Raw genomic sequence first — 18,619 nt, forward strand, 5'->3', positions numbered from 1 at the left:
GAAAGTGGAGGACGTTACTTTTAATGAGTAGATAAACATGTTGTCCAGGTTTCTGTCCTCATTCCTCAATGTCTTGACCTCCAGTTTGTTTCTGGTTAAATACATTCTGAGCTCTTATCTGAGTGCTGGTCTTATAAAACTATTTAATTTACTTTCTACTGCAGTGTATGAATCATTCAAACCGCTCCTCACCATGACTCCCAAGGATCATTCTTCATGAAATATATTTAATAAATCACTGATTTAACTAACTTATTACAGTATTTGGACTTGGTTGGTCTCAATAAAGCATCTGATCTGAGTCCAAATGCGTGTTATTAACTGTGAATATGAACAAATGTAAACATTTAGCTGCTTTATTGAGTGTCTGAAGTGAAAAATGAAGACAGGATACACTTTTTTGTGGTCTTATATTAAACTGAACCTGTGAGCATTCAGATGATGCCGTCAATGACGTTTAATGCAAAACATTAGAAACCGAGCCTCCCATCGTATTACAGTGAGCACCGCAGTGTGGAAGCAGAACTTAATTTAGCCTTTTATGTTTCTGTTTAATGCTGCATGTGTGGCCAGCAGGGATCCTGATGGGCTCCTCAAACACTCTGCATGACATTGATGGAGGGAGGTTGGGCGAAGACGAGGAGAGCGATGCAGAGAATTATTAACGTTGGGATTTTCTTTTCTGTTTTTCACCTGAAGAGTAAAGAAACGGAGGAGTGACGAGGTATTGAGGGAGGAAGAGCTCTCTGTGTTGGATGCATTTAGTGCAGCATGATATAAAGTTTGCAACATGCTGAGAACTGGAGCTTCAGCTAAATGTCAAAATGTCCAGAGGCAGGGCAACAACAGGCTCTTTGGATGATTAAGAAATGTTCATTGTGCTTCTTTAAAGAATTTAAATATGCATTTTCTTTGCCTTCATTTTCGTGAGTTACTGGTTTACAAATCGGTGTGCTGAGGAGCAAAGAGCTGCAGAGATGTTGTGCATCTCACCTTTAGGTCTCAGTTTCCAGTCTCTGCAGCTGGAGACGGAGTGGTTCTGACTTCGATGTCCACCCTGTTTTACGTTGTGGTTGCTTGACATTTTCATGGGCTTTTGATGGCGTCTTCAACATGACAACAAACTCATGTGTATGGCTGTTCGTGTGCAGGACTCACACGCAGATTAGCTGTTATGACAGAGGTGTTACATCCCATAGGGGCAGTCAAAGAGCTAAACAAATAGGCCAAATTCTCTTGTGTTACTCGTTTAGATGGGCTGTAAAAGGCAGAATCCTTTTTTTTTTTTTTTTGACACAGTGATGAGTTGAGATGTGGCGTTGCTTACAGTAGTCTGTCCTGGTTAATTAGATCATGTAACGGGTGTATTTAGGACCCAAAAGCAGCACTCTGGAAATCAGGAACAGTTGGTAATGACTTTCATTTTGACACCAGCAAACAGGAACTTGAGCAGATGAGGAAAAGTGGCAAACGGTTCTTTAGCAGCCTCTAGTAAAGGGAAGGGGCTTATGGGAGATGAGGTAGCTGAGGCGAGGTCTCCAGAGCCAGAAGAGCCAGCCGATGATGCAAAGGAGTCGAAGCCAGGAGAACATACAGACGCCAGAGACGCTGAGGCGGAGCACGTGGTCGGGGACAGAAGGCAGGTAAGTTCACCGGGAGGCAGGCAGGGTCGGCAGCAAGAGGTCAGGCAGGTCATGAATGCTGTAAAGTCCAGCATGGATGCAGTAGAACGATCTGCAAAGAGTGTTGGAGAGGCTCATATGCAGGGCTGAAGATCTGCAGCTGAGCATGCAGGTGAGTGTAGTTGGGCTGATTAGGTGGGAGTAGCTGGCAGGTGAGTGGAAAATAACTGAGGCAGAGGGATAAGAAGGGAGACAGGAAGGATGGACTGTGACAGATAATTGATGAAAAGAAAAACAGACAGAATTAATTTCTTTCACTTTTATCTATAAAGTGACTGTTAAACTTGTCTATCAGCAGTTAATTAACGTCTTAATTTGTCCAAAACACAGCTGTGACTCAGCCCAGGACAAGTTTGAGTCTTTCCAGTCTTAGAAATAGGCTGAAGCTGTCTGGAGTCCTGAAATGATTCAAATCAAATCTGCTGGACAGGTGTCACACTGATAGTTAATCATACAACTGAGCAGATCTTTTTTATACTACTTAACTAATATGGAGCAGTAGAAAGAACCAAAATTGAGCAGATGAGTGCAGCCCTTTTAGATTTATAGGTTTAAAATCCAGTGAATGATTAATTGTGAACCAAATGACATCCTGTATTAATACTGGAAACACTATCCAATAAAACTCTGTGTGTGATATTAATGGCAGTGACTGAAGTGTTTGGAGATCAAAGGTTGGGATGAAACGACGCAGGAAGTGAGGGATGCTCCTGTTTTTCTGTGTGTGCGGCGATTACTGAGCGAACAGATGTCAGTTTCTGGCTGTCCTCACTCCTATGAAGCTTTTTCCTGTGCGAGCATCTCTGCTGCACGGGTTGCCGTTGTAGTGTTACCTTGGCGACCCTTACCTTATTCACCCGATTCAATGCATTGTGTTTCACGGGGCGCTGCGTCTCCTTGGCAACGCTCTGCGTAGGAGTTACATAAGCAGAGTTGAGAGGACGACCACTGCGGCTCTGATATCTGAGCGAAGTCTGGATGGATCTATGCTTCTGTCTGTCACTTTAACCTTTTATCTGTCCAGATCGGAGCTCATGTTCTTTTCTTTTCTTTACATTCATACTCTGAACAGTCACACTCAGCCCAGAGCAGCTCCGGCTCTAGTTCAAGGTTTCCTCTTCTTCGCCTTGGAAACAGCAGCTGACAGAACATTTCTATCTGCAGGTCCATTTAGACGTTAGTCTGATGCTTTCTCTTGTGTTTATAAAACCCTCTTCAGCATGTAGCGTTCGCCACGGCGCCTTCAAACCTAATCTTTAAATTAATTCTTAATTGTGGAAACAGTGCTGGACAACAGTGTAGTTTGGTTTATTTTCTTTCTGGACTAAGATTTGGTTCAAAATTCGAGTAGAATGACCCCAACCTGACCTTTCACCTTTTCAGTATTTCAGTATTTCAGGAGTTTTGAATGAAATAAGCCTACTTATGTAACTTTACCCCACAACCCTGAATTGGGTTAAGCCGGTATAGAAGATGGATGAATGAATGGACCTCCACATGTCTCTGCTGAATAAAACCTTTGTCTTCAAACTACAGTAGGACCTAAATCTGGTCAGGATTAGAGACCAAAATCATGTCTGGAGGAAGGTTAAAAGTTTCTGGTATCAGACTGAAATTAAACCTTAAAAAGGAAAAGTTTCCCAGTTGTGTTTGATGTTGTTCAAAAGCAAAGGAGATGCTTTAAAAAGGAGTTACTTCCTTGGTTAACTACAAATTAATTACCTCCAGACATCAATGACAAACTGAGTCCAGTACTTATTTTATTTAATCATTTACTATTTTAGGAGTCTTTTCTCCTCTAAGTGCACCAGAAGCACTTCTGTTTTTCTTCTTCTTCTTCACTTTATGAACATGTTTTCTTCTTCTTCTTCTTCTTCTTCTTCAAAGTACTTTAATAGTTGGATTTAGACCAAACCAAGAGTTCATCTGATTATTTTCTAGTCGTTTACACCGTTGCAAAGATTCTGCTGAGAAACCTCTTATTAACAGAAAAAGTCTTGTTTAATTCTGAAGTTTTCATGCATCAAACTGCATTTTAAACACAGGCTCCGCTGACCTCTGTGTTCAGATATGTTGCCTCTTAACTGTTGCAGTGCTCATTTCTTCTATTTGTATTCTTTTTGGACGCTTGATCGTGTCTGTGCTCTGCTTTGTGTCTTAAATGTTGCTTCAAACAAAGACTTTGTGCTGCTGCTGAGTTTGAAAGTGAAACTGGGATCAGAACAGTCCTGGCAGTGGTTATGTAAAGCCAGCTGTAGCCTGACGTTTCCTCATGTCTGTAAATGTCTTCTTCTCTGGTGACGGCGGGGAACGATCACTCGTGTCAGTCACAGCGCAGAGCTTCCACTAAAACAATGACGTGCAAATTAAAAGCAAGTGTTTAATGTTGTTTGTTATCTTCTGCCTGAAAGTAATCTCTGTTTTCGCGCCGAGTCGTGCAGAGTTTGACCGTTACGTAACAGAACTGAGGTGGAAATTACACCCACATAAACACCGCCACTGTAATCTGTACAGAAACTTTAGTTTTTGTCTATGCGATATTATCCAGGACGCTCAGAAAGTCAGAGAATAATTCAATTCTCTATATGCTGATCAATGTTTTAGGAACATACCAGCAGTTTAGTTTATTCATTTCATAAGAATCCACCACCACAACAGATTATATCCAAGATGATTTTAAGCAGAATTTGTAACCACAGTGAAGTATTTAGAGACATTTGGATTCTAATAAGCATTATAATTTATTTTGACATAATGTGAAATACTTACATGGAAATAAGTCCCATTTTCGCCTCATAAAAGGATAAAATGTACAGTCAAGTTCTTACCCTGACGTGATGTGTGCCAGAATATTATTATTTATAAATACATGACCCATCTATCTGTAAGAATATAAAGTAACTGCTGTAAACTGCTAGTTCTCTATGTGATTAACATAAATAGAGATCATGATTTAGGTGATATTCACCTTTATCTGAGGTTGCTGCTTCAGATCCGGTGTTTACTTGTTCAAATATGCGGAAAAAGTAAACGATTCACATGAATGTGTGCCACATGTGGTGCCGTGGTTAGCACACAGGTTCGAGTCCCAGCTGGGGCACTTCTGTGGGGAGTTTGCATTTTCTCCCCGTGTGCGCGTGGGTTATCTCCGGCTTCCTCCCACCGTCCAAAAAACATGCACGTTAGGTGAACTGGTGACTCTAAATTGTCCGTAGGAGTGAGTGTGAGCGGGAGTGTGCATGGTTGTGTGTCTTGTTTGTCTGTGCGACCCGTCCAGAGTGTACCCCGCCTCTTGCCAAATGACAGCTGGGATAGGCTGCAGCTCCCCCGCGACCCTAAATTGGATTAAGCGGGTATAGAAAATGGATGGATGTCGCTACATATGCAGGAGCAACGTTATCCTACCCATAGGACTAGCTGCGGTGACGTAAGCAACAGGTTGATTGGAGCCCCTAGCGGACTCCTCGTGCCTGCGCCCCCCCTCTCCGCAGCCGGCTTGCTGTACGGCTCAGTGTCATCACACAGACGGAGCTGAGAGGCTGCGCTGCTGCACGAGACCACTGCGGGACACGGCTCGTGACTCGGAACGTTTTTAAAAACTAACGGTCATAAACCGACGAAAGAAAACTGACGGTGTGGACGGGCAGTCGACCAGCGAACAAACTTCCGTTTGGTAGGACATTTTCGGCTTGATTTCGTATCTTTTACGTTGTGTTTAGTCCATTTTTCGTCAGGTACCGTACAAACTAAATATCGGGCTTGAATGTACTGAAATAAAAGGCACATTTTCACGTTTAAAGGTAAATTCAGTCGCTGCAGGACACTGGCAACGTCCCGGTGGCTCAGCTTCTTTACGTTAAACATCACGGCGGTGCATACTGCTCAATTTGTTCAGCTCCTTGTTTGTTGGTGTGATGGACTTATGAGTCAGTTTGTATTTTATAATGATTTTAGCTGGGGTTTTTTTTGTTTTTTAATTGGATTTCCTCTTTATCTAGTCTTTCCTCTTGTCGGCATCCAGATGTTGGATTTAGACAGTTGTGCAGCTGAAATGTTGTCATATAATGTCAATCACTTTCAAAGTGTTGGGCTTAAATTGCTTTTACTTTTGATATTGTTGATATAATGTCTGGCACATTGGGATTGATGTGTTCGCTGCTATAGGTGGATTTAACCTCTGGAAGTTTAGGACTCTTATCAGTAAATTATCTGTCTGGGTTCAAGATTACAGGCACATTAGACACATATATTTATGCTTTTATCACCCAGTTAAGGTCAGTTTCTAGATCTTCATTTCTGAAAGACATATTAGAAACTTTTTTATTATGTATACTATTGTTTTTTATCATCAGCTATGAGAGTAATTTAAAAAGTGTCTGAAGGCTCCAGCTTTTATATTAAGATAATTACTCTTAGTAATTACTGCATTTTTGCATCTATGCAGGATAGTTTCACAGACATTACCGACTGATGTTTAGTCATATGATATCATCATGTCTTCGTTTGCCCTTTAAAATCTTGCTTTTTGAGGCAGGCAAGCAGACAAATTTATCCAGCTCGAAGTGACAAATGTGCAGTGAAAAGCATTATGATATGAAGAACATTGATCAGAAAGGTGCTGTAAAGGTGTCACAGAGGGTTATATGAAGAAATGATGTCATCTGATGTTTATATCTGCAGCTTTTGTGGAATTTAGAACGTATTGGCCTGTTTGATCTGTCTGGTATGGTCGCAAATTGGCACGCCACTTGTCTTTTTTGATTATTGTCATTCTGCTGCTTTTGCATCACTGATGTACCACTGCCACTCAAATCACAGTCTTTCATACATACCACTACCAACGTGTAATTCTTACTCAAATGTCACTGCTTTAGTTAGATAACTGCTTTTCGAGTGAAGTTAAGGCCCCACATTTACTTTGGAATTAGTTTCAGGGCCTAAAAGCTGCCTCTCACATTGATTTGAGCCTATGAATTCCATGTTTTCTATGGTGAATGGTGTTGACATCATTTTGCGTGTCCTCCACAGATATTCTGTCCTTATTTACAATCATTGCACATAAAATAAAACCAGCAAAAAGGCAGGCTGGTTCTCAGGCAGCACCACATTTTCAAGGACACTGAACAGAACAAAGTGGCACGACATACCTCTAGATATACCAGTGAATAGTAATATCTGCTATGGAAGCTGTCATCCTGTTTATAAGTGGTTTTTATAAAGTGTTTCCTGTATACCAGGATCCAGGTGCTTCATAATTTTTGTGAAATTGTTAGATTAGCATTTGCAGTGTAATCTGGTTCATGATTCTGCCCGTTTGAAGGGTTTTGGTGCTCCCTTTTAGATTATAATTAATTTTATTTTCCTCCACAAGCCACATACAGCAGTTCATGTTTAACAACCATGAAAAAAGATGAAACATCTGGATAAAACCTGGTTGAATCTTAACTGTCTCAATGAAGGTAAGACTGAGTTGGTGGTTATTCTTGATCGTGCTTTAAAGTTTGAGAGGCAGATTAAGACAAGTTTTCATCAGTTTAGACAGCCGACTAAAGACAAACCATATTTTGAGAAAGTTATTCATGCTTTTGTGACGACTGTTTGTACTCTTTGTGTGCGGGCTTAATCCAAACAGCTGTTCGGCGGTTACAGTTAATCCAGAATATGGCTGCTCGACTCCTTACTGGGACATAAAAGTGTGAACGCATCACTCCTGTTTTAGCTTCACTTCACTGGCTCCCTGTCCCTTTTAGAATAGATTTTATTGCTTCCTTTTAAGGCTCTAAATGGGCTGGGCCCTGTTAATTTATCTGAGCTTTTACATATCCATGCCCCAGTTAGAGCCCTGAGATCATCAAACCAGGTGTTTGTAGATGTTCCCAGATCCAGGAGCAGAGATAAGGGTGGCTGAGCCTTTTTGGTTCCTGTGGAACAGCCTTCCTGCCCAGAACGTTGTGACTTTAAAGTCTTTGCTCCAGACCCACCTTTTCTCTTTGGCTTTCATTTCAGCTGAGCCCAGACATCTTGGCTTGTCCATGTATTTATTGTGTTTTTGATCTCGTTTTTAATCGCTGGCCGAGCCTGTGAAGCACTTTGGTCAACAGTTGTTGTTTTTAAATGTGCTATTAAAATAAAGTTAAACTTGTATCGTATGTTTGAACCGTATGAATTTACATAGTAAAACTGACTGAAAACACATGGCTTGAATCAAGGATTCAGAACAAACATAGTATAAGTCGAGATTTGTTCCTTTCTTGCAACATTTGTTGTGATTGTTTTTATGTTCAATCGCAGCCCATTTAGACACAGTTTAGACAGCATTCGTGTTATTATGGTAATAATAAAAAGATTACATTTATTTGTGAAGGTTACGAGGATTGAAATGGTCGTGCGGTCATGTTGACTTTGAACATTTTCTTGCTTTCAGCCACTAACATTAGTAGAACAGTCTGTTTCGGTGGTTTCTTCCCTCCAGTAAGACACATCATTATAGATGGGAGTGTATTGCTTTGAGGAAAAATGTAATAATCAAAGAGTAATGCCTTCAACACAGTTGAGAGGGGGGAGATTAGCCTCAGTTGTCTTTCTGTCTAATGTCTGAAGCACAGTAGGTTGAATCAAGTGACCCCCCAGAAGGCATCTCATTTACATCCTGTCAGGGAAATAAAAATCAGACCCCTTCTGAACCCATCCTTATGTCTAACATCTCAACGAGATACATCTACTAAGTTTATAGTGTTTTTTTTTAGGTTTTGACTGTTGTTTTTTCTCCCCAGGACACAGTAAAGAATGATAAACAAAGTGAGACATGCATCATTTTTCAGGTTTCAGAATCTGAATTCATCTCTTTATTGTTTTGATATGGTTATGTGGTGCTTAATGTGTTATTCTGAATTTCTGTACAGTTTAATTAGATTGGTTTTATTACAAGGAATGAATATTCCCGCAGGGTTATCTCCCACTTGAGCAGTAAAAATAATTAAAACATAATCTGTAATTTCCTTTTCATTAAGGCTGTTTCATGGCTGTGATGATGACAACACATTTGATCAGTTTGATGGATAAATAAAGATGTTGATCAGCTGTGAGACTGTGAGAAGAAGTCCAGATCGTCTTAAAAACACCCTGCAGGTAGAAGATGAAATAAACTGTAATTATCTTTTCCATATCAGGGAAACAGACTCATGGCAGCTTATAATGAGGTGGTTACTGAAAGTCAGAAGTACTTCATGCTCTTTTATTCTTCGTAGCCAGAATTGAGACTTAGTTTTGTTTTCATTTGTTCCACAAATAATGAGCGTTGTTTAAAACTTTGACAAAAGCTCATGCCTGCTGTTAGAGGTGGTGTTGGTGTGTTGTTGAGTACTATGGTGTGTTGTGTTTGGACAATGAGGGAGCAGCAGTGAGCTGACTGGTGTGGATACAGAGGCCTGTATTGTTTTATGCGTACAGTCTCTCCATCTGTATGTCTAAAGTATCACTCTTCTGTTGGTCTGTGGTATCTACTCACAAATATTCATGCACACAGTGGCTCCCAAGATGGTTATGTTGCATATCTGTGTTGTTGGTGTCCCGTTAGTTTTGAGAGGTTATTTATTTCATGATTATTTTGTATTATTACTTTCAGTTTCTCTGTCGATCAGCTTCACCGTGTGGCAGTGTTCCCATTCTGATGATCTGGGCATTGATCTCTGTTGATCAATATGACCTTTTCTGTTCTTTTTCCTTTCAAATAATCAGTTTTTCCTTCAAAGAAGTAAAGATTTAACTGCACACTTTTGCCTCGTGTATGTTCAAGGATCAGTGAATACAGAAATCAATGTTTGTAACAGACTGTGTGTATTATTTACTGATTAAATATGAATCCCTGAGTAATTGATTTGGAGACTGTTATTGGTGCAGTGCAGTTGGAAATGCTCAGCCATGATGTTGACTAATTTTACTCTTGACTGAAACTTTTATATCATTACCGATACACATATCAGGACAGGGAAACTAAACATGATGCAGAAAGTATCTTTTTTTAAATTTCAAGGCCAAATCGCCATCCACAAATGTTTGAGACTTCAGTGTTAATAAGAAGGTGACACAGGAAACCCGACATTTATTCAAACCAGACCTTAAAAAGGGAAAAAAGCCTTCAACCTCATCAAGGATCGACAAGGAGGAAAGGCTAGAGAAATAAGAGGGGCAATAAGTTTTCTACTGTCCTGAGACATAGCCTTGGTTACCATGGTTTCAGGCAGTTTGTAAGTAGGACAAGGCTAGCTGTCGCCATAGCTCCTGCTACAGTGAGAGGGGTGTGTGGATGTAAGCAAACAGGCATCTTGGCCTAACACACACGAGCTGTAACTTGATGCTTAATTTTACTATAAAATCCAAAATGGGAGGCTTATATTGCAGGGGCAAAGATGTTTTTTTTTTAAAGGTTTTTAAACCAAATAGGTCAAGTTCAGGGTTCGAGTCAGACCTGCATCACAGGCAACGATACAGAAGGCATTATTTTATGGACTTAGTACTAAAGGTACAATTTACCTACATCAAACATAATAATAACAATAATTTGGTCACACTAAACTTCTAAGATTCCTGAATTAATCTGTAGAAATCATTTCTGAGATTGTTCAAACACATCTATCAGCTTAGATGGAGAAATTACACATGCACAGCGTTGATACTAAGTATTTTGGCTACTTTCTGGCTGTGGATGTCCGACAGAAGTTGACTAAACACCAGATGTTGACGAGACAGAGGTATGAAACCAGTACGGTTTCACCAGTAATCCCAGTTTTATATCATTACCAACTGGAAAAATCATCATCTTTGATGGTGATCCTCTGTCTCCATACATAAATCTTCATTTCACCTTTCCAAATTATTTCATTAAAAGCTCGAGCTGCTTTTATTTAGGGAAGATAAGTTTGTGGGACAGAGGGAGCGAAGTTAACCAACTGGGTATGAGCTTCGTAGCTGGATGGCAGGAAACGAGAAATATAAAAACATAACAAAGTTGATCAAGAGCAAGTTTAAAAAGATGGATTTTCAGCTGCTTTCAGCTGGACGGGAAGCAGCTGAGTTAACAACGGAGTGAAATGAGAACGCTTTTGTTAGAAGCCTCGCAGCAGCGAGTCATTTTTACTCTGACAAGTTAATATAGAAATATAGAATTACAATAATCTAGTTAAGATGAAATAAAGGCATGTGTGGTCATTTCCATCTCAGAGCGTGACACAATGGGACTTAGCTTGTCAATATTTTTAAATGATAAAAACAAGAGTGAACCAGTGATTTAACGTGAGCTACCCCGAGGTTCCTAACCGAGGGTTTAATGAATGAGGCGAGTGGGCCGAGAGTCTCCATTATCTTTGGAAAAAAGGACTTCAGTTTTCTCTTCATTAAGTAGAAGAAAATTGTCAACAATTAAACTTCTGACAGAATCTAAGCACCTGAGCAAGGTCTGTACCTTAAGAACATAATTGGGTTTAAATTTAAACAAATATTTTATCATCTGTATGTCAGTGATAACAGGCTGTCTGTATCAGAGATAAACAACATAAATCTTTAACCTCTGCTCATTCTGTTCCAGTATTTCTTTTTATTCTTGTGTGGGTTTTGCTGCATCACTGAAAGATGGATGAACTGAAATTGTAAAAGCTGCCTCCAGAACGTTCAGCTGTGGTTTTGGTTCCTTTCTTCACCTTGAAAGTCTGGGACAAATTGCATTTAGCTCCAGGATCTGTCATTGGAAATCTCCAACAAAAAGAGCTGCACTTTGAGACTGCGGTAACTAAGTTGTTTATTTGCTTTCCCTTTGGTAATTTCACACGAGTGGAAGTCGTTGTGTCTACTTTCTGCAACAGTCGGGCTACTGGCTTGTCTTATTTTACATGTATTCTCAGCACTGACCCGCTTTACATTCCTACATCTAATACTCCATTTCCTAAAGGGGCCATTAAAGTTTAATCTGATCTTGGGCACATTCGTTCACATTTTAAAACCACAGCTGTGCAGCTGCTCAGGAACAGCAGGGTTTCATTGACTGATTTAAAGAAAACTTCATAAACTCCCTGGAGATTCAAACTCGTCTTACTGCTGTTACAAGCAGCTATTTTGTTTAGCAAATTAAACAAAAGTTGCTATTTAAATTGAGGATCCAGGCAGTGAATCTGTCAGTTTTGAGTTTGTGTCGCTTGGAAACATCTTTAAAGATTCAAGGTTCAATGCTGAATGTTTTAAAACTTGATACAGCAGCAAATGTAATCTAACATGTATGTTATACTTCTGAAGACCGCTGTTAGGGAACCCATTACATCATCTTATCCACAAATAAGATTTAAAGCTCTGTTATTCAAAGAAACAAACATAATATCAACATACAGACATGCCACCGCCCTTTTTACATCTAACCACATTTTACTCAAACCACAACAAGATTTAAATCTCTTTTATTTTGTAGTAGACACGTTTCAGAGGTCTCAGACAAATGCTCCACATCTGAGGGGAATTGGTGGATTGAGCAGCCGCTCCAGCCACTTCTACTCATTAGGTTACATTTAGGCATAAAAACATTTATTTATTCATTTATTTTTTTATACCATCCAAACATATTCTGATTTTGGGCTGTAAATGCTGTAGTGTGATTAAATAAATTAAACCATGTCAACTAAGATGGATTTAAATCTATCTTAGTTTAAAAACTAACTGGTATTGTTTGTTTTTAATTGCAATGCTAGATTTCTTGCCAATTGTCCCCACTTACTCTGTAATCAATGATGAACGATTCTGACAATAGACTTGCCCTGCAGTAGCCTCCAGGCTCCCGGGATGCAATAAGAGAATGGTCCCTGTGAATAGGTGCCATATTTCCTGTTATACTGCATGCTGTTGGGTTATAATTTTATTCTTGGCAGGGATACGCAGCAGTCAGCGATCCTGTCAGATGTAATGGAGCTGAGCAGCCAAGTGAAACGTGACAGATTGCCAACCTTTTCTCTACCAGCTCCCTCAGTGTCCCACATCACCCATTAAGATGCAAAATATCAGGACAGCTACAGAGTTTAAAGTGTTCCTATTGGTGTTGTTTGGAAGTTAAACTATGACTCTGGACCTGGTTAGTCTGGTCTGCTGTTGATGCATCACGCTTTTTAACTGCTGAGTGGGATGTTTGAAGCCAGAAAGATGCCTGTAATATAAAAAAATGAAGCTTGCGTTTGAATCATCTTTCAACTACTCAGACAAAACAACAAAAAAAGACCTAGCAATGACACTACTGACTGTTTTGTGTTTCCCTGTTCACATTTATATGGCCAGGTGTAATCCTGGTTAGAGCCAGAGCACCAATAGAAAAACATTTCTCTGCTCTTCTATTATTTTTAAGGCTGAGCCAAGCTTTAGGACAAAGGAAACTTAAGATTTTTGAATCGACTCGTTCAACTCTCCACAGTATACGTGCATTTTAAGCTAATCGTGCATTGTATTGTTTTGCCCATTTAAACAGTACGGCAACATTAGGTTGCAGTGGAGTCAGTCACTGTTTAATTATAGTCCAGCACTTTTAAAGTAGACTTTTCTCTCTAAAAACTTTCTCAACAATCTGTCCTTTTGGAAAGTAGAACAAGACTTTTAGAATCTGGAACAGTTGTGAAAAACATTTAATGATCTCCTGGGTCATTACAGGCCCTGTGCTTAGAGTAAGCAGGTTTTTAATAATCATCCAGAGTCGTTAACAGATATATTTCTGCTTCCACTGCACATTAACTCTCCCTATAGACTAAATAGGGTTTAGTCTTGTTTTATATTCTTAGTCTTTTCTCTGTAAATAACTTCAAAGTTGGCTTTTTAATGGATGATTTTAAATATCATGATTTGGGGGAAATATTGTTTCAGTTTAATTGGATTAACTGTAAATTTAATATTGTTTTTAGACCTGATGAAATGATAATTTTGTTAATTAAGGAAGATTAATTCTCTTTTGCAAAAATGTGAGAAAATTATAAAAAATGTTCTTCGAAAATTTTCTACATACAAAAGCCAAATTATTCCATTTTCTTTTTGTTAATTACCAGAATATTTAGCTGATGAGATCAAAGAGTTCTCTGTGTTCAAACATGAGAATGTAAACGGGGGGGGGGACGGGCTAAATGAGGCAGGAAGTGGAAAGATAAAGTCTGGAACTAATGATGTTATAGTTGGCTCTGAAGATGCTTTATAAAACCACTCTCTGTGCTCCTGTCCATCTTTAAGTTCCTCTCCTCACAGAAGATGTAGTTAAAGATATCATAATAACAGGTGGGCAGGTTGTTTATTACTCTGTCAATGATTTTCAGGTGCCCTGAATTTGTGTATTTACTTCCTCAGACTTCCTCAGACTTTACTTATTCGGACTTCCTCAGAGAGCGACACAATGTTCCCACAGCTGGTTCATACTGTACGGTTCCCAGAGTGCTATATCTGTTATCTTCTGTTCTCTGTGTTTGCTTTGGGTTTACCCCTCCCCTCAAACTGTGGTGCTACATACGTGTGAAATTTGTAGTCTTTTATGACATTATAACCTCATTATATCATGAGACATGTCTTCCTAGTCAGAATTTTTTTTCTATGACATCCCTAAAACATTCTGGTAGAAAGGAAAGTATTTTCATAAATGAGTTTTGCACTTTTAATGTTTCACAGTTAGTAAATCAGCAGATGTTTCTGACTAGCTGACAGGTTTACTTGCTTAACTCTCTGACTCCTGGAGTTCAAACATAAGCCAATCATTACAAGCTTTCTGTATAAACAGTTATTGCTGCTGGCAGGAAGGACCCCCTGCATCTTTCTTTTTTTGCATCGGAGCCTCAAACTGATGACTCTGTTGTTTCAACACGATGTTATGAAGAGGATGGTCAGTGTTGTTCTTTATGTTAACCAGCTTATGCAACATTTATCTTAGGGCTCCAGAGCATGTCCCCTGCACAGGACCAGCCTTATTTACCAGTTTGTTCAGTTTCTCTGAGTCTCAGGCTCTGATGCTGCTGCAGAGCAGACTCTCTCAGCCACAGACTTGTAGAGAATTAACCGTAGCTTTCTCAAGACGTACCATCTGTTAAGTCCCATTTTGTACACAGCCTCAGTGTTTCCAGTCCAGTCTGCTGTGGTGGTGAACCCTCAGGTATCTGTATTCCTCAACCACCTCTTCACCCTGGATGGAGACAGTATTTGGCTTCTGGTCTTCCTTAAATCCACGATCATTTCTTTAGTTTTGTTTAAGATGAGGTGATTGTCCCCACACCATCCCACAAAGTGATTGTCCACTTCCCTGTGTTCAGCCTCTTGTCCATCACTGATACACCCCACGACTGCAGAGTCATCTGAGTATTTGTGGAGATGACAGAACCCTGAGTTGTACTTAAAGTCTGAAATGTACAGAGTAAAGAGAAACTGTGAGAGTACAGTCCCCTGTGGTGCTCCTGTGCAATGACTGTGACCATCTTCTCAGATTCACAACCCTTCAGTCTCACAAATTGTGCTCTGCTTGTCAAGTTGTCAATAATCCAGGTGGTTGTGGAGGCATCCACCTGTATATTCTCCAGCTTCTTACATAACAATGCAGGATATATTGTATTTAAAAAGGACTGGAGATGTCAGAGAACATGATCCTCACATGCTGCCGGCTTTGTCCACATGAGAGTGGGTTTGCTGAAGACGATAAGCTCACTGTAGTGGGTCCTGAAAGGTGTTAAACCAATAACTGTTTATGTCATGTGATGTTAGAGCAGCTGATCTGCAGTCCCTGAGGGTGGATGCATGAGATTTTTTAGGTACTGGATGTCTTCCACGGGGCTGGAACTTTCTCCTTATTCAGGCTAAGGTTGAAGAGGTGCTGAATATATTGATGTATAAATAGAAATGTGTGTGGGCAGAGTCAGCGGTTACCACCAGGTAAATGATGAAAGACAAAGAGAAAGAGGAAAAAAACTGTTTTAAGAAACAAAAATGATAGACTGACAGAAAATGCAGTGGTTAAGGAACCTCTGTTTTTTATCTTTGCCAATTTGCTTGCTTGGACCACAGCTGTCTCATCCTAAATTTAAGATGTACTTACTTATTGGTTGCTCTGAGAATTCAGAGGGGGGGAAAAAGGATGTCATTTCTCTTTTCATGTCACCACCTGTCCTACACCTGACCCACTTTAGATCCAGGTCACAGAAAACAGTAAAATACAAGCTACTCTTATACTGACACAGAAAAAAGAAACAGATAAAGAGTTGGATGACACTTTAATGTTTCACAATGCATCTGTTATATTTTTCTATAGAAAGAAGCTGACCTTAATCCCTAAACAAAATGGGAACAGTACGCACTGGAAGTCAGACGAGCCTGCCGTCCGACATCGTTTTTGAACGTTTACATGTCTTAATTTAAAGCCCTAATCCTCGTAGGCCTGTGAGTCTTTAGGAGTTAATGAGCACTAAAAGGAGACTGTGAAAGGCACCTTTAACCTGTTTTGCTTGACAGAGCAAATTTGATTGTTTGTGGTATGTGATGCCTTCTAAAACACATCACTTTAAGCCCTTTAAACATCTTTGATGCAGCAGAGTTTCCATTCAAAGGTAGCCCATATTTAGTGTAAACCTCTGGAGTGGAAGCAGCTGCTGTGTCCACATTAACAGCTGCTGATGCTCACTCTTTCTGGGCAAGTATCTTTAAAAGGATGCAGAAAAAGAAGGTGCAATGAGTGAATTCATATAGAATTCATTTAAAAAAAAGAAATTGAAAAAAATAGAAAACAAAATGTTGCTATTTGTTATAATTGTTCATATCTAATGCCCTAATCTAGACTTTTTGTTTAGTTAAACTCTGAGTCACAGACCTGGTTGTATCTAAGTTATTCAGTGTGTTTACAGCTGGACTCTTTTATAATATTCGGTGCATCCTGACCTTTTGAATGCACATATTAGCGAGGATCTGATCTGTTGTCATGAAATTCCTACATTAGTATTTTATTTCAACATATTTATTAAATCTCTCATTGCTTCTGAAATCCTTATTGTAGCCTAAGAGCCTCCCACACCTCTTATATGTCTCTTTAGTTCATTTAATCTCTTACCTGCTTTGTTTCCATCATTTTATTCCTGTTATGGGATAAATTTATTCCATAAACACAGAATACATGACACACTACCACTATGGCAGCTGTGTGAAAACGTTGCAGTTGAATCTGTTTGGTCATCTCGTGGCCGACTTGGCAGAGAGAACAGAAAGAGAGACATACTGAGCAGAAATGAACTGAAGAAGATGGTGTTAGAAAAATTTACTCACAGACAACGGTATGAAACCAAGAAATCCCTCAGAGGCCTCAGTATTTTACTTGCAAGGGGAGAACAACACACAAACCTTCTCTCTGCAGATTCACAAGAGTTCTCCAATGAGTGGGTGCCTACTTGCTCTTTTATTTGGTGACACACACATAGATACTATCTACTTCTTGCTTTCATGTACCCAGGTCTGGTATATCTCCTGAGTTTGGAGTCATCTCCTTATTTGTAGAGCTATAAAGATAACAATCAGTGGGGAGACAACATTCCTTCTCTTTGTCTCCCAGCTTCTCCTTGAGAAGTTTTGATATGAAATGGCCTCTCTGGCCGTGACTTTTATATAGTGATAATAAGCAGACTTTTCAGACAGATGGTCGTGTAATAAAAAACTTTTAGTGGAGCAGTGTGCTGTGGTTACAGAAAACCTCATTTCTTTTGTAACTTTTTGATTATTTAAACGTATTATTTTGATTATTATTAACTACCTGCACATTCAGACCTCAACATAATACATTAATGTGACGATGTCAAGAGGTTTGGTGCGAGGAAGGGAGGACCAGATGTAGTACTTCACAAATCAAAAGGTTTAATCCAAAAAAGACAAGGAGCAAGAACAAAAAGTGCAGCTGAGCCGGTTATCATAATTACTTAACTATGAAAATAAAACAAGACTGTGAATAAATTACAAGACTGTGATTTAACAAGACTATGAGGCAAAACCGGACTTAGCATTCCTGGCGTGAGCCTGGAAGGTAAAGTGAGGATTTTGCAATGAGTGAGAGGAACCAGGAAACTATATACTGTGGGGAGGTGATTGGTGATGATGTTCAGCTGTGAAACAGAAAACAGACAAGAAACATGACAAGAAATTAACATGGAAACATGAGGAACCTGAAAACAAGAATGTCAAAACATAAACTGTGACAAACGATTGAAAATGGTGTGTTTAGGACAATCGTTGTACATCACCACTGTGCTAATAATCTACCACCTTAACATCTATATAACGGTGCACATCACCTCACGTTGGGTTAGCTAATACCAGTGCTCTATATCCCTAAATTTATGACAAAACCAGTTAATTTACTGGTCATTAAAGTTTTTGTAATGGAAACCATTTTGAGTAATTTAGCTGTTCAAAGCTGTTGTTTGACCCACATCAAGTATATTCAGGCCACTCATCTGGGTCTGAAACTCATTAGGATCAAACGGAGCTCTGTGTTTCTCTGGGTTTCCCCTGCGATCCGGGTTAAAGTTACATTTAAGAATATTACCTGCATTCTAACAGTGTTCATAAACCACTTATCGAGCTCAAGTGATAACTCTGTAATGACTTTTAGCCAAGATTGACATTACATTTGATTTTGAGAATTTTTACATCAATAAAACTTTATGGAAATCGTTGAGGTTGTTGCAGAATCTATTTATTGTCGTCCCAGATGTAATGTGTGAACTCGGGAAGGCTTAGTACCCTGAAGCTTCTGACCTGTTGACTAATTGAGTGACCACCGGCTTCACTGGTTGGCTGATTGGTTAATTGCTGTGGTGTTAGGTTAAGTGGATTACAGGAGCTGTTGCACAACAATGATTATCAGACTACACTGCTGCTGGTTGTTAAACAGAAAGCTAGAAGTAAACAACATA

The 18,619-nt window shown here is 39.5% G+C and overlaps 1 protein-coding gene across 1 annotated transcript in view; it reads left to right on the plus strand.

Moving 5' to 3' along the window:
* LOC140314691 (glycerophosphodiester phosphodiesterase domain-containing protein 5-like) overlaps positions 1-18,619 on the plus strand; it is a 51,630-nt gene that overhangs the window by 8,362 nt on the left and 24,649 nt on the right. Inside the window, exons 2-4 of the mRNA XM_072393023.1 lie at positions 1,486-1,643; positions 5,174-5,270; positions 17,926-18,005. Of these exons, the coding sequence (XP_072249124.1) occupies positions 1,486-1,643; positions 5,174-5,270; positions 17,926-18,005 (335 nt within the window). The remainder of the gene's footprint in view (positions 1-1,485; positions 1,644-5,173; positions 5,271-17,925; positions 18,006-18,619) is intronic.

Source organism: Leuresthes tenuis, unplaced genomic scaffold (assembly GCF_036924035.1).
Source record: "Leuresthes tenuis unplaced genomic scaffold, fLeuTen1.0.hap1 SCAF_9, whole genome shotgun sequence".
Lineage (NCBI taxonomy): Eukaryota > Metazoa > Chordata > Actinopteri > Atheriniformes > Atherinopsidae > Leuresthes > Leuresthes tenuis.